Below are 21,084 nucleotides of genomic sequence, written 5' to 3'. Positions count from 1 at the left end.
GGATAGCCATGCAAGGCTTCTTTCAGAGTTATGCTGCCCTCTGCTGAGCCCAAACCCCCCACAGCTTTGTGCCTCTCCTTGACTCCAGCAGGCAGCAGAGAGCCGGGAAGCAAAGGCTCTCCCTTCTCACTGCCCACCCCAGCGTCGGGAGAAAACCACAGTGATCCAGCAGAGAGATTATTGTGGTAAGGGGCAGGAGTAGAGGGGGGGCACACAGGCGAGCCGAGAAGAGGAATGGCAGAAAGACGAGGGGGGATGTGCAGTTTGTTTTTGACTTTGGTTTATTTAAAAAACAAAAAGCCAAAAAAAAAAAAAAAAGCCAACTTTATATACAAAGTCAAACTGAAACCACGGATTATGGAAAGAGGTGAGAATCAGGAATAGGGAGAAAGGCTGGCCAGGGCCAATACCACACTCTGAACACGGGGAACCACGGGGAGAAGTGCTGGTTTCTTCCGGCAAGTCTGGGGTGGCTGGAACACAGTGTTCTGCTGGCAAACACGGCCCAGCCCTGAGACCTTTCCAGCACTGACCGTTCCCGTGATGGCCGAGACCCGTCCCCAAGCATCTGTTTCTGTAACCTGGCAAGATTTGTGCCATCCAGATTAAGGGGTCTTACCCCCAGCCAGACTCCATGTCTGCTTCTTCAGTTGACTGGTGTTAGGCCTTGTCACATACTTAGAAAGCCTTTTCCTCCCGTCTTATTCTAAACTGGAAGAGCACAGGAGAAAGCACAACACTAAAAGGGCCCCAGGAGAAATTCCAGGGTAGAAGGGAAAATGACATTCTAGGGGGGGTAAAAGGTGTTGTATTTAGTTGGAACGGGAACCGGGGTTCCTCACTGGTCTGTCCCACACAGCACAGACGCCCACCCTCGCGGCTCAGAGCGCCCCTCAAGAGGCCGCGCACAGGGCCAGCCACCCCCGCCTAGGGCTCCCGGGTCCTGCTCCAGCTTCGCTCTGGTACCACAAGGGAGGGCTCTAACTTCATCCGACTCGGCCGCGGACCTCACAGGGTGGCGCTTCCTGTGCAGGGCCCCTCAGTTGCTAGGTGCTGGCTCCTCCTTCTCTACCCAGCTGTCGGCCTGCAACGGAGGTAACGAGGGCTAGGGCTGCCAGGGAGGACCCGGAGCCCTTCCTTCTGGGAAACTCTAGGTTTCAAGCCAAAGGCTAGAGACTGGAGGAAGACGACAAGGCAACCTTGCGCAAGGGCTCCCTCTGGAATTAACTAGAAAGAACGGCTAGCTATTTTCAGGAACAGCCAGGGGGTGCCTGGGCCCCCAAAAGGAGCTGCGGCCGCCTCACCTTTTCCACCATCCGTTGCATCTCGAGCTGCAAGGGGGTCAGGCGCCTGCGGAAGTCCTGCAGCAGACGCTGCAGCTGGCTCTTCTGTCGCTCAGCTGCCCGGGCCGTCTCCTCGGCCTCAGCCAGCCGCGTTCGCAGCTCCTGCATGTCTGCTGCCAGCGTCTTATTGGTTACTTCGGTGGCAGAGAAACGGTTATGGCTCTCCTCTGGGAGGACAAAGACAAACCAGAACGACTGATGCTCAGTCAAGGGCTGTGGCTCAGGGCTCAGGGCTCAGGAGCGCGCCTCCCCTGCCACCTTGGCGTACGTGTGCTCCGCCCAGGCCGTCGCGGGGCATCGGGCCACTCACCCAGCTTCAGTTCCAGTGTGTGGATCTTGTTCTCCAGGTAGAGCCGCCCGCTGTCCTGCTGCTCTGCACGCTGCAGCAGGTTCCCCACGTTGATCAAGCTGCCGTTGTGGGACACCAGGCCCTTGTGCTCCACAGGGGCAGCGCCCGGCTTGGCGCCCTTCCCAGGAGGAGGTAGCAGGTCAAGGTTTCCTAAAGGCCAGGGAAGAGAGGAGAGCAGGGCCTCAGGAGGGAAGGGAAGCCTGCCCCGCCTGCTCCGCCGAAGGCCGCCGGTGCCAGGGCCTACCGAAGAGCACCTCCTCGGGCAGCCCTCCGTCCACGCCCTCCTGGCGGCTATACTGGAGGCTCCGGTACTGGCAGATGTTCTGGGTCACCACCCTGCTGACCAGCTGCTTAGCCTGGAGAGGACACACACAGAAGACATCTAGCCGTTGCGCAGGGTGCCATGCCAGAGCCCAGAACTGCCGTGTCCTGGTGCAGGAACGACAGTGGACGGGAGCGAAGGTACCTGCTCCGCGCTGAGCCGGAGCCCCAGGGTAAGCAGGATCCTCTCCAGGTCTCTCCGGTGTAAGTAGCCACACCAGTTGGCATCAAAGTACACAAAAGCAAGAAGACAGTCCAAGGGGAGCACAGCAGAAGGGTCCAGTTCCTTGGGCTGCAAGAGAAACAGGATGAGCGGGAAAGTTACAAAAACCTCTCAGCGGCTCAACCAACCAATATAAATAATTTTAAAATATTTATTTATATTCAGAATATAAATAAATAAATGACTCGATGGAGCTGTCCGGCTGGTGTAATCGCACCCCATGCGCCTGCCGGCTGGAGGTGCTGAGCCGGGCCGGGCTGCCACGCCTGGAACCAGAGGCCTATCTGGGCATCGTGACCACAGCCCCAGGGGTGCATACGTGCAGGGACCTGGGGACTCCTAGGTGAGAGACCCTCTCTCAGCTCCACCCACCGGAGTCCCCACCGGAGACACAAGAACGCTCTGCTGGGGCCTAGGAAAGAGCCGTGCCAGGGCTCAAGAGCCACATTTTTGTCTTTTGTCAATCAAGAGGAACCGTGTGTGCCGCTGAGACGCCACATGTCATTTGGTCAGCACAAGCCCCCGCAGGGCTCAACGGCCCCTCCCAGGGGGGGTCGGAGGCCCCGAGCGGCTGAGAGGAGGTCTGTCTCACCATGTCCTGAAGTGAAGAGAACTCCATCTCTGACTGGTTGGAGGCAACAGACCGTACCTCCGAATCCTCCAGCTTTGCTCCTGCTGCAGAAAGCCAGAGATAAGCAGGGAGCAGGGACCCACCCGGCCCAACCTGGCCCAATCTGATCAGATAGAAATGGGGAACCTTTGCAGCCACAGACCCAGAGGGCCACCGCCAGCCTGCAAAGCGCCTCGCACCAGCGAACGTACCAAATTCCTCTTCTCCGTCATCCCTCAGGAGCAGCAGCTCTGGGTCCAGGGCCATCTCACAAAGGTCCTCAGATGTCTCACCTCGGGCTTTCTCTTCTTCCTCTCCCCCAGAAGACAGGGGCTTGGGCACAATTCCATCCTCCTTCTAGGGGAAGCAGACCAAGATGACGAGGAAAAGGAACCGTTAAGGGCAATCACTAACAAGCACAATGGCTAACAGCCGAGTACTGACTATGGCCCGGGCACTGGCTGTGTGCACGGTCTCAGTTAATGTATGTAACGACACGGGATCCACGGCACACCAAGGGGGTTTCCAGAAACCTGGCATTATCCTCAGTCCCATAAGAAATGGTTGACTTGATCGTATTTAGCAAGAAATAGACCCCATGTGTTTTAGGAAGAGTCAAAATAAAATTTTGTTAACCACTAAGTAATCGAAACCCCTCTCTTCCTCAAAGCACCTAGGTATGCCACTTCCCAGCTGTGTAACCACGTGCAAGGTAGTTAACGTCTGTGCACCTGAGCGTTCACCTCACTGGGTGATGAAGTAATGAGCAGGCAGTCTGAGGAAACAGTGCCTGGCACAGAGTGAAACACTCAGATCATGGTAAGCACGTGTCTTTAGTCCCCAGTATCATCCAGCAGTGATAAAGGTACTCACCAAAGGAGCATCTGACTCAGCAGCTGTTCCCTCATTCTGTACCTCATCCTTAGACTCCTTGGCCACCTCCTCTTTGACCACTTCTTCCTCCTTGACAGCTTCCTCCTTGGCCGCCTCCTCCTTCTCAGGTTCAGGTGGGGACACTACCTTTTCAGGGAGGCTCAGCAGCATCTTATAAATCCTATAGCCAAAATCCCTCTGCAGCATCTCCAGAAACAGTTCAGCCAATACCGTCACCTGTGAGAAGACGCAGCAGGGCCCAGGAGTATCAGGGTAGAAAGGATTAGCCCAAGCCCCGCCGTCCCATACACATCGACCCACAGTCGTCCCAGGACTTCTAAGCCTACCTCAAAAGAGATCCTGTCTTTTGGCCTCCGATCCTCCATAATACTGTGGATAGAAAGGTTGACACAGCCGGGGTGTGCGATGATGGCAGGCTCCAGAGGGGGGGGAGGGGCCTCAGGGAGGTCAGTGTCCATTTCCTGCTGAGCGGCCGCCTCTGGGTTCTCTGCATGCTGTTTAGAGGTATCTGCTGCTTGCTCCGACACGTCAGTTGCCTGTTCAGGAGGCTCAGTTTCCTGTGACAAAAGCAAAGAGATGGGACTGTGTGGCCCGGAGATCAGGGCCTCCTCCCCCCCACCCCCTCCCCCGTCACAAGGCTCAGCCTACCACTGGAGCCTCCTGGGGCGGCGCGGCTGCCTCCGCTGCCTTCTGCTGGCACAGGGCCTCCCACTCCTCCAAAGTAGGCATGATGGTCCAGACATCTGGCAGGTACACCACCACTGTCTGCAGCCGCCTTGGGGGTCCTGGCTGCAGGTACTGAAACTCAGCAAAGCGCCACCTGCTCACAGCAAAAAGGAAAACTGAAGTATAACCCCCATGACACATTCACGCAGACACCACATTCATAAGCAAATGCTTTGGTTGGCAGTCGATATTTAATGAGAACATACTCTGTGCCAAGACTTGAATATACAAAATAAAAGATACAGGCCAATTCCTCAAAAAAGGTTTGGTCACCTGGGGAACACGAGTAAGCAGATCATTACATACAAGGTGCGAAGGCACAAGGAGCACCGAGCGTGACCAGAGGAGGGCCAGGGGCTCGCAGCACACCCAGACTACATCTGTGAGGTGGCCAGAAGGGTGGAGGGAGGGGTGAACTGCGGCCAGGAAGAGAAGCTCGCGGGGTCAGGAAGGAGCAGGATCTTGGCCTTAGGAACCAAGCGTGCCTGCCTCAGCGAGCCTGTCACAGACGAGCTCAAGGAAGGCCACTCACCACTTGGTGCAGCTGCTTAAGTCAATGCCGGCCTGAGCTTGCGCGCAGCGGATGGCAGTGCGGACGAGGACCTGCGGGTCCGCCTTGGGGTCAAGGCCGTCCAGGGAAGGAGACCACTCGCCCCCAACCAGCACTGCCTCGTCGTCTTTCCGGCCCAGCAAAAACTGCAAAAGAGATTATGTCCTGGGTCTTCCACTGTGCCACTAGCCCAGAATTAAGGCAGCAGGATGTGAAGAGTTCACCACACAGGATCTCTGTTCATTAGCCTTAACCAGCCATGTAATACTTCTGACAACAACACCTCTGACCAACATTTTCCTCATGTGTAAAAGGAGAGGCACTTCAGCTCTGAAATGCCTTGTTGCTATGGCTTAGTGAACAGGAGCTGAGCTGCTGAAAACGAGGAAGGGATGGACTTTATCACTGAGTTCATTGTGTCTCCTAGATGCCAGCTCTTACCTTAATCTGTTTCAAAGGATGGTCCGGTGTCTCCCTTGGCTCAGCCAGGTCATCCACAAAGAGCATGCAACAACGATACAGTTCCTCCAAGCCCGGGGAAGACAGCAGCAGTACCTGTGCGGGAAGAGCAGGAGGAGCACGCTCAAGAGCTGTCTTCAGCCTCCAATGGGATACAGCAACGGGACCCCAGTCAGCTTGCCTTGGAACTGTAGGCGGGGTCGCAGTCTGAAGGGACAGGCTCGGCACCAGCGTCGGGAGCCGGCTCCTTCTCAGAAGACACCTGGATACGGCTTGGATGATGGAATGAAAAAGGCTGGCTCAGAGGGAAAGCTGACAGCCAGCTCAGATGCACGGCCAGAAAATCGGAGGGAACCAGGAGGCTGCGGTAACGGCGCTGGAGTTCTAGGAAGTCACAGAAGGGGCTGCAGGAAGAAAGCAATGGAATCCGGATTGATTGGAAACTAAAATATTTTTTTAAAAAACCTTAAAAGACTGGGAAAAAACAAGGGCAAATTATTTTATAATCTGGGAAGGAAGCATTTTCTAGGACACCTTTCATCAGGAAAACTGGATCAGATTTGACCACTAAAAATTTAAAGTGTATATCACAAAATAAAGTCGAACCAGAGGGGGTAAAATGCAATACATGACAAAGGGGTTCTTTTCTCAATATAAAAAGAATTCACAAATCAATAATAAAAGTTCAGCAGTCCAAACGGAAACTGGGAAAATTAACGTAAGTACTTAACAGAAAAAGAAATACTTAAGACTTAAATGCCCATGAAAAAAAAACTCAGGTACACTTATAATTAGAGAAATGCATGTTAGAATATCATTTCTCCCTATCAGATTGTACAGATCAAAAAGTTCAGTAACACAGTATGTGGGCCAAGGCACGGGGAAACCAGTACTTGTGCCCTGTTGGTGAGAATGTAAACTGATACAGCCTCTGTGAGACAACTGGCAATATCTATCCTCATTTCAAATCAAACCCTTTGAGCCAGTTACTCCATTTCTAGGGACTGATCCCAACACAATCTGTCCACCTGTACACAGAGATGTATAGTGGAAGGATATTTATTACAATATTTATGAAAATAAGGAATGAAAATGTAGAAGTGATTTAATTAATTATGGTTCATCCATTTAGTAGTTCTTAAAAAAGAATGAGACTGACCTAGTACACCTTCATACGGAATAAAATCTAAGATAAATTAAGTGAAACAGCAAAATACCAAACACTGTTTACAACAGGCTTGCACTTATGGGGTTTTTCTCCAAGACTGTAAGAACACACACACAACACAGACATAGGCTTGCAGAAAATACATCTCAGTTACCAAAGAAGCCATTTTGTTGCAAGTCTCCCCCCTCTCGGCCTTATTCCTCACCTGTCCACAGTATAGGGAGTGAGATGGACCCGATAAGGAGGCAGGTCGTGCCTCGGTTTCTTAGCACCCCAAGGCTCTCCACCAGTCCGCTGTTTGCGTTTCTTGGAGTCATAGTCATCGCTAGAGGTTGACCGATCACCAAGAGGAAGAAACCACATTGTTACATATGTATTCAGTATATCCTGGTCTATAAAAAAACTAGAAACAATCTAAATCCTCAACCTTGAAACAGTTAAAGAAGTCATGCTAATGGACATATGGCAGAACGTTATAAAGATCATAAAATGGATATATAAAAGATTTTAGTAACATAAGAAAAATGGTAAGCAAAAGGTATAGTATGCAGAACTCTATGTACAGTTTGCCCTCAACTATGCAAAAAAAAAAAAAAAGGCTTACAAAGACTGAAAAGAAATACACTACTAATGGCAGATACCTTTGACTGATAAACTTACAAATAATTTTTTCATTTTTTAATTTTTCTGAACTTTATAAATTATCTGTAGTTAACGTAATTTTTTGAAATAGGAAAAAAAATAAATGATTAAAAAAAAGAGATACACATATGTGCTATGGGTTCTATAGAGTTTTATTAAAAGTGACAGTTCCTGGTAACAAACCTTTAGCAGTACACACTGAAGTCATAAAAATACTCAAACCCTTTCATCTAGTAATTCCACTCTTGAAAATTTATCCCAAGGAAGTAATTCAAAAGAAGGAAAGAGGTTTTATATGGTAAGAAAATGATATAAACAAATACCCAGCAACACCTAAATTTTTATAGTAACTAAATCCCAGAAATCATGCAGCCATTAAAACAACTGTGAAAATTACACTGCAATACAGAAAAATGCTTAATAAGAATATACAAAAATACTTTGAACTCTAAGATTAAAATGGGAAAAAGTATGCATGTGTGTGAAGACAACTGAAGAAAACAGGAAAAAAGATAAAGTGGCAATAAGTAATTTTTCTTTTCAAAATGATCTCATAGAGATACTTACTTGTTAATAACAGTCACCTCTGAAGGGCGGGCAGAGGGGACTCTCTTCATAGCACTTTAATTTTATATAATAACATGTTCTATTTTATAAACTTTTATAATAGATCATTCATTTATAGGACTACTTTTTATGAATATAACAAATAAAAATAATAGAGGGGGGAAAAACCTGTAGACCATTATAAAATAACTGACCGATAAGGAAAAATCCCCCATATCTCAGGAGAGAAAAATCAACTATCAATTCTTCACGCCCAGATAGGAGTTGATTCTATTTGCCCGCAGGATTTCCTCCTTTCCTTTCAGATCTACCTATGTCATTCCCTTTTCATTACACCCCCGAGTAACTAAGCTTATCATATTTAACGCAACGTTTTTTTGTTCTTTTCTCATATGTCTGCCTGGGTAATTTCCCACTCGTTAGCGTCTCCATCTAAAAGGTGCCTACTTATTTTGCCTTTAGAGGATGTCAATCCTTCCATGCTCCTAACAGAACTGTTCCAAAAGGCTTTGGAAACTGTAAACTCCTAAACTATATGTTCCACTGAATCCTCTGGATTCAACGATGGTTTTTTCCCACTACTGTGAAGTCAGAAACAGGTTACAGGGCAGTACCAGTGGAAGATGTCTCGGAAACTGCAGCAGCAGTCTCCCAGCTGAATGACCTGTCCGAAAAGCCCAGTACGGCTCGGCTTTACCAGTCCAATGGAGACATCACTCCCTGCAGCCCAAAGTCTGAAATGCACAACAGAACGTGGCTGACTCCTTTATAAACTAATGCTGGCCCCTGCAGAGTGACCCAATTCCCACCGGCCCGGACTCAACACTGACGGGAGACTTACCCCCTCTCCCAATGGTCTCCTTTTTGTAGAGCTAAGACACTAAAGCATTGTGGTTGAAGTACTACAACACAGGAAATCAAATGCACCTGACCATATAGAAAGCCTGAATTTGAACCTACCGCAGAAAATCAATAGCGGTCATTGATTTCCACCTCAGCCACGTTATCCTGGAGGCCATTTGCTGTTATTTTGTAATGAAGCCTTTAATAAACTCACATAATGTCAGAGGTGGAAAGTCCCTGGAACACTGAAGACCAGGAAGATGCATAAGGAAGAGGTGTGGGTGCGTGCAAAGTACATACACACCAGTGACTTGAGAACGAGTGTTTCACCTAGTGGAGACAGTCCTGGCCAATCAGAACTTCCACCTAGTTAGAATTCACAACGCCTTATGCCAAAGACGCAAGCACTAGCTTTAGCACAGAGGTGGCTACATCACCATGCCTAAACCTTTCTCTGACTTACTCCATGAATCTTTTAAGTGTTTACATTGGTTTGCTTTCTCAGCCTTTACCATGTAGTAATCTACTGGCATCTGGGAGAGGGGGTTGTTTCTGTCCCTGTAGAGTTCTCATTTTAAAAGAGAACTACAGAGAGAACTTCTTCTGGAGTAATGGAAGTGTTCTGTATCTTAAGAAAGGTAAGGTTACATGGGATGTTTCCATTTGTCAAAACTGCCCAGTTAAGATTTGAGCAATTCAACGTATATAAACTTACCTTAAAAAAAAAAAAAAAAAAAAGACGTGTAGGAGGCAGAGGTTTAGATGAAAAGGAATGGGAGAATGCTGACAACTGCTGAAGCTAGATGATGGGTATATAAGCATTCATCATACCATTGTTTACTCTTATATTTGAAATTTTCCATAATAAAAAATTAAAATGAAGACAGCCAGCCAGAATTAAAACAAGTCTTAAACAAACTTGTCTAGAGTTTAACTCCTAAGGATATAAGCAAATTCTTTACAGGGAAATAAGATGTGCTCCTTGTAGTCCCTGACAGTCACAAGGTTATACATATCCCTTAGAAAATGCCCCATAGGCCCAAACCAATCATACTTGCCCCACATATGGCCAAGAAAGCAGACTAACATTTCCAAGGCATGAGGCCTGAATTTCAGGGCAAAGTGGAACATATACACTCTAACAGCACACCTATAATGTAAAGAAATATATATTTTTTTAAACTAGGAATTAAAACATATGCTGTAATGATATTTTTTTCTGACATGCTATCATTTTCTTGATGGCCTTGATTCTTGGTATCTCCACCTTAGGGACTAGAAATAAGAAGAAACTATACATTTTTTAAAATATCTCAAAATGACATTTTGAAATATGGACTACATCAAATCCCTGCTTGCTGAAGGGCATATAAACTTGTAATACTTGTATGTAAACCTCAGTGTGCCTGTCCCTTCCAGGGCAAAGGAACTAGGATCTCACTGCAGAAAGAAACTTTTAGCATCAACAGGTGGCAAAAAAAGGGAACTTGTTCCTAAAGGTAAATGAAATAAAGCAACTTTCCTGCCTGATCATCCTCTTACCTTCGGCCCTGATCCAGTCGTCCATGAGGACCCCGAGCAGGGAATCTGTTCAGGTGGCTCAGATGAAGTGTGTGGGATGTTTGGAAGAGACTCAGAGCTGCAGAAAGGAAATGGCCAGTGGTCCGAAAACCCTAAAAACCCTTCCAGCTTCCCCCTCCCTTGCTTCCAGTGCACAAAAGGACCCACTTCTCTTCTGAGAGCAGCACCTGACAGCTACATGTCCATCCAGGGTACCCCACAGAGCCGCACCCCAGCATCCATGCCACTGCTACTCACGCTTCTGAGGAAAGAGCGGGGGAATCCGATGAGGCTGGAAGATCAACTGGGGCTGAGCTCCCAGGATCCCTTGCTTCTGGCCCAAGGCTGCCACATGCAGAAGGGGAGGTGCTGGGGACTTCAGCAAGGGCTGCAGGACAGTAGCCAGGAAATTCAGAGAACCCCAGAGAATGACACACGCACCATCTCAGAAAGAGGCAGTCCCACCCCCTCCACAAAAGCATGGTTCTTAACCAGCTTTCCGGGCACAGGGACTTCCCTCCTTCCCCTGCCGAATGCACATGCCAAGGAGAGAGGAATACCTGGTTGGAGAGCGTTTGCACTTTGACAGCATTCCAGGGCACTGCCTGGCCTGGGTTGTATGCAGCCTTCACCAGCACCTTCTCACCCAGCTGGGGCAGCCGGCCCTTCACCACACTGCCAGCACACAAGCCCGGAGCCCAGTCAGGAGAGAGCGCCGGGCAAGCCGCCCTGACCACCCCCACGAAGCCCTTCCATCAAGATCCTCACATCTTGCACAAAAACAGCAGAGCCATGGTTTTAGAGAAGTCCCCACCAGCATGATGCCAGGACTGAACCCAGCATGGTATTCCTGTAGGGGACCTCAAGCCTACCTTAGCTGGAAAAAGACCTCTTCATCCACCACCCCAAAGTAGTCGTGCAAGCTGGTAACAATGCCAGTGAAGACCCGCTGCTTCTCCCCACCCTGTGAGGAAAAAGGCAATTAGCTGACTCGGGTCACACGCTGCTTCTAGGACTGTCAGTCCTTCTTTAATTCCAAAAGGCACTCTGAAGCCAGAACTTAAAGGCTTTCCAACTGAAAGGTATCTAGCTGCCCCCACCCTGGCCCATTACCAAGGCAAGAGTCAGGAACGAGGACTCCGTGATGAAAGAAATGAAACAACATCACACAGCCATGCATGCTGGGAGAATCCCCGGGGCTGACATCCACTTGAAAGGACCCTCAACTTACCTGAAGGTGCCTGGCATTTTGGGACAGGTCCGTGGCCACAGGAGGAGTGAGCAACCCAGGTGGAGGGCCCAGAAGAGATGTTGAAGCTGCACCTAGGGGGAGAGAGAAGCAGTCTCTGGGAACGGCACCTACCACTTTAAGCACTAGAGTCAACTGGAGGGTATGGTAAACCCACAGGGCAAACCGGCTCCAGCCAACTTCTCCACAGGATTCCACGGGCAACCACCATGGCCCCCTCTTACTTCCTAAGAAACACAAGCAATAACTTGCTCTCCACCAGGGAAACCCCAAGCCCTATGTTAAAGGCTAACTCCAGAGCACATACTGCCCAGCCCGATGCCAGGTAGGGATGAAGGTAATCACCTGAAAAGGTGCGTCCCCCTGGAAGTGGGTTGATCCGCTGGCGCTTAAACTGGGACATTGAGGATGCTGTCCTCTTTCAGAGTCTTGGGGAAAAACCTTCAATCAGAAAAGAAGTACGTTAACAGCTCATGGGGGAAATTTTCCATCGATCCCAGAAAAGCAGACAATCGTAAGGAACCAACGATCTTAAAGGAAGCACAGAGGTGGAAAAGACTGAGAATAAATGTGAGATGGATAGCCAGGATATAAGCAGAAGCACAGGAAACGAAGTAAGAAATTATGTTGTTCCAGGCTGCCCTCGCAATAACCTAGTGCAGGGTGGTATTTTCATCCTGTTTTACAGAGAAGGAAACCGAAGTTCAAGGAGATCGAGTGGCCCGAGGCCACATACCCAGGTAGTGACAAAACGGGACTCATACCCAGGTCTCTCGACAACTTAGCGCCTCGCTCACCGTGCCACGCGCCACTCCCAGAGTGGCGGGGGCGGGGGAGGGTGGGGGGGCTGGAGAGAGCCGCGAGGACATTCATTCATTCAAAAACATCCGCCAAAATGCCCCACTCAGGGCCCGGAAAAATGGAGGAGGCTGGGACCGGAGGGAAGACGGTGTGGGCCCTCTCCCCGGAAGGAGGCCGCCGTGCCCTGCACGGGCTGCTAGGAAGGTGGCTCTCTGGCCTGGCCAAACGCGAATCCCGCTGCGCGCCCGCCCGCCCGCTCCCGCGCTACCTGGCGCCGGCTCCCGCCTCGGCAGCCGCCGGCCCCGGGCCCCCGGCCTGGGCCGCGGCGAGGCCACCGGGGGAGGACGAAGGCGCGCGGTTTCTCCTCCTCCCGCCCGCCCCCAGGGCCGAGATCGTTGCCAGGGAGACGGGACAGGCGGGCCGGAGGGGGTTCGGCCCCTTCCGCGACGCGGTCATCTCACTACCCGGCACCTCGCGGCCCTCCGGCCAGGGGAGGGGCGAAAGGGCAGAGCGGCGACGCAGAGGGACCCCCAACCCACCTGCGGGCCAGGACCGCGACACCAGGGGGACAAAGACACCCGGAACCACCACAGCCGCTGCTGCCGCCCGCCGCCGGAAACGCCTCTCCGGAAGCGCGACCACTGGTCGGAAGCTGCCGCGCTCCCGGATATGGTCCCTCCCCCGACTCCACCGACCTCTCCCTTCCCCCACCTTTCTCCAACCGTGAAACGGAAGTGCGCTTTCCCCGATCGGATGCGCGTTAGGAAAGACGCGCCTGGGTGGTGTCCACGCTTAAGTGTCCCCTTAGAAAAACATGCTTCAGAAAATTGATTCCGGGACCACAGAGAGCTGGAGCCCGGAACAGGAGGCAGCGCCTGCCACCCCCCGACCCCGCCTCATTCTGGCAGAACCCAAGACGGCAGCGGCAAGAAAACCAGCCCCTCCTGATTGGAGGAGGATTCTTGATCAATGGCCATTTCTAGGCGACATTCCTGTGACAGTGACTCAGAAGCCAATGACCCACCCCTAACCCTACCTTTCCAGCAACCGCACCCGCCACACCCCCCCAGCTTCTGGGTACCTGCAGGAGGCTAAGCGTTTCACCTCTCAGTTAACAAAGACCTAGTGGCCGAACAGTCTACAGTAAGATAAACTGATGTGGGCTATGGGTGGGAGGCTCTTTGTCTCTTCGGAAATAACCTTAACCTAAGCTGTCTGTCCTGACTTGTGGGTGTGGGATGATGAGAGGCTACAGTCCTGCCCTTGGTGACCATGGCAACGACTCCAGTCCCAGGAAACAGTTTATCAATGCAAACTCTATAAACTTTAAATATTCAGGGGAAATGCAAACAAAATGTGCTAAAAGCTTATCTAGAATGTATGAAGTCCATGCTCAAAGCTTACCTAGGATGTGAAGATATATGCTAATTCAAGCCTATTGAGCACTGAAACAAAAGAACCATTTGGCCCTTCCTCTCTGTATAAAAGGGACCCAAAAATCTTGTTTGAGGCTCGGGTTTGAAACAGAAAGCTCCTGAGTCTGGCTGGCCGTCAATAAACCATTTTTCCTTCTCAAAATCATTCCTGAGTCCTGGCCTTTCTATACGCAAATAATTGAACCTCTCTCAAATTCTACAACAAAACCACTGATAACATTCAGGCGGCCCTTTATAAAGAGCTCCTGTGGACATTCTGTTAGTCCTCCAGACAACCCTGTGAGGGAGGCAGGTCAGGAATTAGTGCTCTATTTTTCAGATATGAAACCTAAGAGACCCAATGAAATGATTTGCTCAGTCTTGCCCTTAATCGCTGGCTATTTTAGTCCTGGTCAACAATCACAGTCTGTCCTCCCTCCAACACCCACACTCTCCCCTTTCCAACTCATTCGACAGTTCACAAAGCACATTGAGACGTTTTAATCTCAATTTATCCACATAACAAGCCATGAGATAGGTAGGCAGGCATCATTATCCCATTTGGGAGATTAAGGTAGAAGCTGTGGCTCAGAAAAGTTAAGAGCCTTTCTCAAGCTCTAAAAGTTAATCTGGGCTTCTCGTTTCAGTGCTGAATCATAAATGCTGGAATGGAGCAAAGCAGCCAAGACTTGACCTCGAAGGTGTTCTTCTGTTCCCCGTGCCACCTTCCCTTGTCCCTAGATCCTCCCCATTCCTGGTGTGGTCTGCAGGGGCTCTGCTCCAGGAGCAAGACTCAAGGCCAGGCAGCCAAGGCAGCGCTAGGCTAGATCTCTGTACTGGGGTTGCCCATGCAGGTTTGAGGAGGAAAGCAGGAGACCACATCAGTAACTGCTGACTGTAGAATGAAGATCAGTTGCATTTGTCTGCAGCATTCCAGGAGAGGTGCCTGGATCCAGCCAGTTCACAACATGGAGTCTCATATACACACACATATATACATATAATTATACATAAATACACATTTGCAACACACTGGGCCCAGACAGGTTACCGGGCCAAACACACTCTGCGGATGCTTGATAAATAAGTTAGTTCACATTGGATAAGCCCTGGGATTTCTAGCAACCAGGGAGCAGCAGCCTTGGAGCTGCCCCATCTTGGGGCCGCTCAGGGAACCAGGGCCGGCTGCCAGGCTGCTCAGAGGAGAAAGATTCAGCCCACGCCTCAGAGACAAGGGCGAGTGTCAGCAGCTTTTCCTGGCAGGGCCAAGAAGCAGCCGCAGGACAAAGGTCAAGGAAGAAGACTTCACTGCACACCCCCTCCACCCAGCATCCCTGGCACCAGGAAGGCTTAGCAGATAGAAAGGTTTTTCGCTCCTTGTTTCTTTGTCACTAATGATGGCACAAATTGGGTCTTCCGGTTGGGACAGCACTGAGGTCTTTCAGAGAGGTTCCTTGACTGGATCCTGCAGAGAAGAAAAGGAAGCAGGCTAGCAGGAGGAATTAATGGAGCACTGTGGATCTGCTATCTGGGGATATTAATGAACATAGTGCTTCCCCCTGAAGAATTATTCACATATTAACCCCCACCCCCACCCAAGCAGAATGGATTGCAGTCACTGTGGAATGCTTTGGCTGTGCCTCTACCCTGCTCTTCTCCCTCCACCCCACCAACCCTGGAAGCGTGCCCACTTTTCAGCATGGGGGAGGGTTTACTGGGCTGGAGTGAGGAAATCTCGCCTGTGCTGATGCCATATTCTGACTTCCAGTGTGGCCTCAGTCAAGTGACTTTCCTCCCTTTTCCATTCTCTCCCAGCACCCTAAGACCATCAAGGCCTCTCACATATCGTCGGGACCAAGATGGCAGCTCACAGCGCGGCCCCGCATCCCCGTACCTGCTTCCACCCACAGCCTTCACCCGGGCTGGGCCCCAGGACTCACCCAGAGGCAGGCCCGGCAGGAGGGCCAGGGGGCTCTGGGTGTCGAGGGCTTCTCCAGCAGATCCGGTTGAGCAGGCCCTTGACCTGGTCCCAGTGGGAGAGCTCCCGCTGAGCAGACAGGGTGAGAGGTCAGCACAGAGCCTCTCCACACACACAGGTCCCCAGCTGGGGAGGTTTGCCCTCATTTCATGGATCCCAAAAAGAGAAAGTTTATGTTTGTAAACTCTTCTATTCCTCTGGGTATGGTACCCCGGGTATTAAATTCAGTTGAGGGGTGTTTGATTGGATTACTTGATAGGATTGCTTTGGGACTTACGATTGTCTATGTCAGCAAGACAGTGTGACTGAAGGTGAGTCCCCGCCCCCTTGCTGGGTCAGATATAAATGTCTGACAGACAGACAGACAGAGGCCCCAGGTTTGATCCTGCCGCTGAAGAGAGGCTTGCTTAAGTGTGAAGCCCCAAGAGGCTGGGCCCACGGAGCGCTCAGGAGGAGACCAGGTCTGTAGATGCCTGAAAACTCGCAGCTGAACTTGGGAAGAGTGTGGAAGGCTGAGAGTGATCCAGGAGGCCCAGAAAGAGACGAGCCCCGTGCCTGGTTGCTCAAGGCTGCGCCCCAAGAGACGGCCGACTCTGGAAGGGAAGGCTGAAACCCTCGCAGAGATCGGGGCCATCTCGCTCTACCACGTGGCAACACGCCAGGATCAAGAGCAGCTGACTTTGGTGAGAAAGCATCTCTGACGGTGCCTCGGTTTGGACTTTTCATGGCCGTGGAATGGTAAGCTCTTACCCCACATACATCCCCTTTATAAAAGCCAAAAGGTTTCTGGTACTTTGCATCCACAGCCTTTTAGTCAACTAAGACTCCGACTAAGCTCCCAGAGGCTGCTCTCACCACATCTGGAACTAGGGCACCTGCTCCACCAAGGAATCCAGCCACCTCCCCAAGGCTGCTGGCCTTTAAGTGCTGGCCACACATCCCGACCCCACCCCATCCCACCCCCTCCTCCACCTGCCCTCCACTCCTACCTGTCACCTACCTTAGGGCCCTGAGAGGACGGGAAGGCATGCCCTTGCTCTGCTGGTGCCGCTGGTGGCCCAGGAGGGTAAGCACCGAGGCAGCCTGCTTTTGGGGGTGAAGTTGCTTGACCTCCTTTGGAAAGAGAGGCCAGTTATCCAGGGCCTGTTCAGGAAGCTCTCCTATAATCCAGGCTCCCCTGGCCAGCGGGCGAGGTGGGCCTGAGCAAGGCAGGCACGACTGCCCCTCACCTGTCTCCTGCACCGCGGTGCCCGGGGAAGGGGAGGGCGAAGGTGAAGGGGGCAGGGCCGACTCTTCCTCTCCAGGATCCTGGTGCAGAAGAGACGGGAGATCACGGCCCGACTCTCAGGCCGGGGCTGTTCGCAAGGGAGCCAGGATTCCGGGGCCCACCCTCCTCTGCCCCCCACCCGCACCGGCCTGCTCACCCACCCTCCGGCCTGACCGCCCGGTGGCGCACTCACCCCGCGAGGCCGCTGCTGGGTCTGCAGCTGCAGGCAGAGCTGCTGCAGCCGCGCCACGTGCTCCAGCACGAGGCACAGGTGCTCCAGGTAGCGGAGCCCCTGCCCTGCGGGGATGGCCCAGGCTTCCGGCTCCAGTCTCCCTACCTGGGGGACGGACTTTTGAACCCAAACCAGACACCCCCTCTAGGCAGCCGGGCTGCGTTTACCCGGCAGACTGGGGGACAAAGCGGAGGAGGGTCACACACACAGACCCTGCTGGCTCCCCAGTGCCCACCCAGCGTCCGTACGTGCCCACCCTGTCGGCGGGGTGGCCACACACGACCCATCAGTTAGGGGCAAGGAAGGCCTTCCCCCTGCAGAGAGCTCCAAAGAGAACAAGGCAGATGGGGGGGGACCTCCCCAACACCGGAGAGAGGACCCCGCCATCCCACTCCTCCCCCGGCCCCAGAGTTGGCACTCACCACCTCTGTATTTCCCACGCCTGCCTCGAGGTCGGTTTCTGCCTCAGTGGCCCGCTGTTCCCCTGCTCTGAAAAGGGGCGCTTCACACTGAGGCTGGCTCAGCGGCCGGAGGCAGCGGCGGTGGCGCGACAAGCCGGCCGGGGACCTCGGGAGCTGGCGGGAACGCTCCAGCACCTGCTCCAGCTTGCGGCTGGCCAGGAGCCTGTTTAGCTGGGCAGGGGGCTCCACGGCCAGCGGTGCAGGGCTCCCCAGGGGCTCAAGGTCCAGGGAGTCCCGAGAAAGGCCCAGCGAGGTGCCCAGAGAGATGTCCCCGACCGCCACCTCCACTCCCGAGTCGCGGGAAGCCAGCGTGAGGAGCGGCGCCTGCGCCCCGCGGCCGTTCAGCTCGCCGCCTCCATCCCGGGGGTCTGGTGCGCAGGGGACAGGGGCAGCGTCCGGGATCCGCCTGTAGGTGCTGGTGACACCAGGCACGACACAGCCACGGGTCAGAGCCTCGCCCGCCGCACCTGCAAGAGGAGCCAGCAGCAGGCTGGGCAGGCCGCCCCGCCGCCCCCGGCATTCCCCCAGAGAGGAGTGTCCCTGGCAGGCAGTGACGGGAGGGGCTGAACGGCCGGGCCGGCCCCGGTGTCCCTGTGACTGGTTGGGGCACGTCTGCAACGCAGCCCTGTTAACCACGAGCAGGAGCGCGGGTCCTGTGGTTTGAGCAGAGCCCTTTGAGCCGCAGCCGTGTGCGCGTCCGGTGGCCTGTCTTCCCTGCGGGGGCGAGCCCCCTCTTCCCAGGACCCTTGTTCTAAGAGCACAGGCTCCACCCAGGGCCCCAGGGGGAAGGGCCGGGGCACAAAGACCAAGCCTCGCCCACCCTGCCTCTCCGGGGCCTGGTGACAGCAGGGCCTCCTGGAGCTCGCCCAGGAGAGTGAGAAAAAATAACAAGAGCCATAACCATTTGGGGCTTGTGTCCTTCACCAAATGGTGAAGATGTGGGGGAGTCTAAAAGAAAAAAAAATTAAAGAAAGGGGCCTGGAGGGGCAAGTGCATCGGGGATACCTCGAGTCACCTCTGCACTGGGCTCTCCCGCGCCCGGCTGGAGAGGGGGGAGGCGCTGCCTGGGTCAGCCTGGGATTCGAACCCACCGCCTTCTGGACAAGGAAGGCAGCCAAGAATCGCACCCCTGCAGGGCGCCCCACGGCTGGGGCCCTTCGGAACGGCGGGCTGGGGGCGGGGGCAGGCAGAGGCAGGCATCCTCCGGGCGGCGCGGGGACGCAGCCCGCGGGGACGCAGAAGGAAGCGGGGTGGGGGTGGGGAGCGGCGGCTCGGACGCCTGCAGAATTGACGACGTCGCCAAACGGCGGCGGCGAGGGAGACCAGCCAGGGGGCGCCGGGGCGGGGCAGGGGGCCTGGCGGCGCCTCCCGGGCGCGGGTGCGCGCGGAGCGGGAGGCCCCGGATCGCGGGGACCCCAGCCCTCCCCAGGCCCGAAGGCCCCGGCGCCGGGCCGAGACCACTCACCCCGGGCGCGCTCGGGCTCCACGGCGAAGACGCGCCGCCGGCCCCGCATGGCTTCGCTCGGCCCCGCCGCCGAGCCCGGCCCGCGCCTCGGCTGTGCGGGTCGGCCTGGCCGCCAGGTCCGGACCCGATGGGCGCGGCCCCCGGGGCCCTCCCAGCCGGGGAGGGGGAGGGGAAGGAAGGGACGGGAGGGGGCGGTGGGGGGAGGGAAGCGGGGCCGCGGGGGGGCGCGCGGGGGCGCCGCGGGCTCGCACTCCCCGCTCGTCGCCGCGGCAGCCCCCTGATCCTGGCGGGGACCGAGCGCAGGGCCCCCGAGCCGCGCCTTCCCGGCCCCAGGGAGCCCCCGGCCCGGGACGCAGTGGGGGCCGGGGCGCGCCGTCCCACCCCCCACCCCGGCCCGGGCGTCCCCCGCCGGGTCTGTCTTCCTGCCGCCGAAATGGAGCCGTGCGAGGAGTGGGGGGCGGGGGGCAGCCCGGGAGCCCGGAAGGAATCGGAGCCGCACGTGCTGGGGGACGCGGGCGCCCGGGGCAAGTCACCCAGCCTCTCGGAAGCCTCGTGCGGAAAAGGAACGCGGGAAGCGATGCCTGCGGGGCCCTCTCCGGGGCCGCTGGGTCAAGTGAGGGCGGGGAGGAGCAGCCCCTCGTAACCTCCGCACCGGGTCTGCGGTAGCCTGGCGCCAAGACTGACGAGGCTGGAGCCCCTCGTTCCCCTCCCGCGTCCCCCCGGCCCGTGCGCCCTGAGGCCGGGGACGGCGACTCGCCCATCTGGGGAAGAAGGGAGCCCGCTGGACCGGGGAGCAGCCTGGAGGCCGGGGACCCTCCGACTGCTTCCCCGCCCCCACCCCACCCCCTTTAGCCCCCAGGAATCCCATCCCCCACTCGAGCCTGGGCCAGGCGCCCCCGCAGCTGGTGAGGGCGCTGCGGCCTGGAGACCAGGCCAGGCCTGGAGGCTGCAAGGAGCCACCGCCTCCCGGTGGAGGGGGCAGGGCTGGGGGCGTCCCGGCAGGACCCGCGTGTCCCAGAGGCAGGTAGGGACGTCTGCGGAGATGCTGGCTTGCACCTGAGCCCGGGGGAAGCGCCCTGAGGAGGAGGGAGTCGCAGCTTGCGCGCCTGGCTCCTCCAGCTGCGCCCAGGCGCCCTCCCGGCTCCTCTGGCTGCGCCCAGGCGCCCTCCCAGCTCCTCCGGCTGCGCTCAGCTCCCTCCGCTCCAGCCTCCTTCACTGTCTGAACTCAGGCTCCTTTTCAGAGCGCCCCAGCTGTCAGATCCTAGTTTTCTGAGCTAGAGAGAGGAAAGCCCACCGCCCAGCCGGCAGGTAGGATGAGAGCCCGGGGCTGACGTCTGGGCCGTCCTTTAACCCCTGGCATTTCAGGCCCGTCCCCTTCCCTGCAAACAGAGGGTCCGGGGGGGGGGGGGGGTGCCACTGCCCTCCTGTCCCCTGGGCAACCCCACTCGATCCCCAAGCCGGGTCCCTCAGGACTGCTTTCTGCAAGTCCTGCAGGACGTGAGGCCCCAGGCCTGCCAGGCCTGGCCCGCCCCGGCCCTGCGGGGTTGGAGGGGAGGGGAACAGGCCCTGTGGCTTCAGACCCCCCCACACAGAGTGAGGGCGTGGGGAGGCGGAGGAGCCCTTGCTGGAGCCTGCCCTGAATTTGGAGAATGCGGGGCTGGATTCCAAGCCGTCTCCCTGGTGACTCCCAGCAGAAAGCCCGTCAGCAGGAATGCCAGGCCCCGGCGCGGGCTGTGCGTGTGCCCCAGTGCGGGGCTGTGCGTGTGCCCCATCGCGGGGCTGTGCGTGTGCCCCATCGCGGGCTGTGCGTGTGCCCCATCGCGGGCTGTGCGTGTGCCCCGGCGCGGGCTGTGCGTGTGCCCCATCCGGGGCTGTGCGTGTGCTCTGGCACCGAGCTGTGCGTGTGCCCCATCGCGGGCTCTGCGTGTGCCCCATCACGGGCTTTGTGCCCCATCGCCAGG

General features: G+C 55.1%; 2 protein-coding genes across 6 annotated transcripts; both read right to left on the bottom strand.

Annotated features, from left to right (window-relative positions):
* Positions 1-263: 263 nt before the first annotated feature.
* On the bottom strand, positions 264-13,017 carry CCAR2 (cell cycle and apoptosis regulator 2). 4 transcript variants are annotated; one of them, XM_004460253.5, is made up of 21 exons: positions 12,845-13,017; positions 11,850-11,945; positions 11,487-11,578; positions 11,128-11,219; positions 10,816-10,930; positions 10,514-10,643; positions 10,238-10,334; positions 6,849-6,968; positions 5,657-5,879; positions 5,458-5,571; positions 4,999-5,162; positions 4,389-4,560; positions 4,067-4,297; positions 3,720-3,956; positions 3,059-3,203; positions 2,829-2,911; positions 2,159-2,305; positions 1,937-2,048; positions 1,654-1,842; positions 1,305-1,510; positions 264-1,084 (listed from the first exon to the last, which is right to left on the bottom strand). In XM_004460253.5, the coding sequence occupies exons 2-21, from the start codon at positions 11,905-11,907 to the stop codon at positions 1,040-1,042; spliced, it is 2,772 nt and encodes a 923-aa protein (XP_004460310.1). In that variant the 5' UTR covers positions 11,908-11,945; positions 12,845-13,017; the 3' UTR covers positions 264-1,039. The 4 variants fall into 4 exon arrangements, with proteins under 4 accessions (XP_004460310.1, XP_071068803.1, XP_023445104.1 ...); XM_071212702.1 differs by having other exon boundaries at positions 2,829-2,908; XM_023589336.3 differs by lacking the exon at positions 12,845-13,017 and adding an exon at positions 12,574-12,817.
* A 1,189-nt stretch (positions 13,018-14,206) lies between these two features.
* Positions 14,207-19,961, bottom strand: C29H8orf58 (chromosome 29 C8orf58 homolog). Of its 2 annotated transcripts, XM_004460264.4 has the most exons (7): positions 19,124-19,960; positions 17,620-18,125; positions 17,159-17,302; positions 16,928-17,006; positions 16,699-16,811; positions 15,661-15,767; positions 14,207-15,185 (listed from the first exon to the last, which is right to left on the bottom strand). In XM_004460264.4, exons 1-7 carry the CDS (start codon positions 19,170-19,172, stop codon positions 15,071-15,073), a joined length of 1,113 nt encoding a protein of 370 aa, XP_004460321.2. In that variant the 5' UTR covers positions 19,173-19,960; the 3' UTR covers positions 14,207-15,070. The 2 variants fall into 2 exon arrangements, with proteins under 2 accessions (XP_004460321.2, XP_058146026.1); XM_058290043.2 differs by lacking the exon at positions 17,159-17,302 and having other exon boundaries at positions 19,124-19,961.
* Between the last annotated feature and the right edge of the window lie 1,123 nt (positions 19,962-21,084).

Source organism: Dasypus novemcinctus, chromosome 29 (genome assembly GCF_030445035.2).
Source record: "Dasypus novemcinctus isolate mDasNov1 chromosome 29, mDasNov1.1.hap2, whole genome shotgun sequence".
NCBI classification, from domain to species: domain Eukaryota; kingdom Metazoa; phylum Chordata; class Mammalia; order Cingulata; family Dasypodidae; genus Dasypus; species Dasypus novemcinctus.
This window is presented reverse-complemented; position numbering and strand designations above follow the sequence as displayed.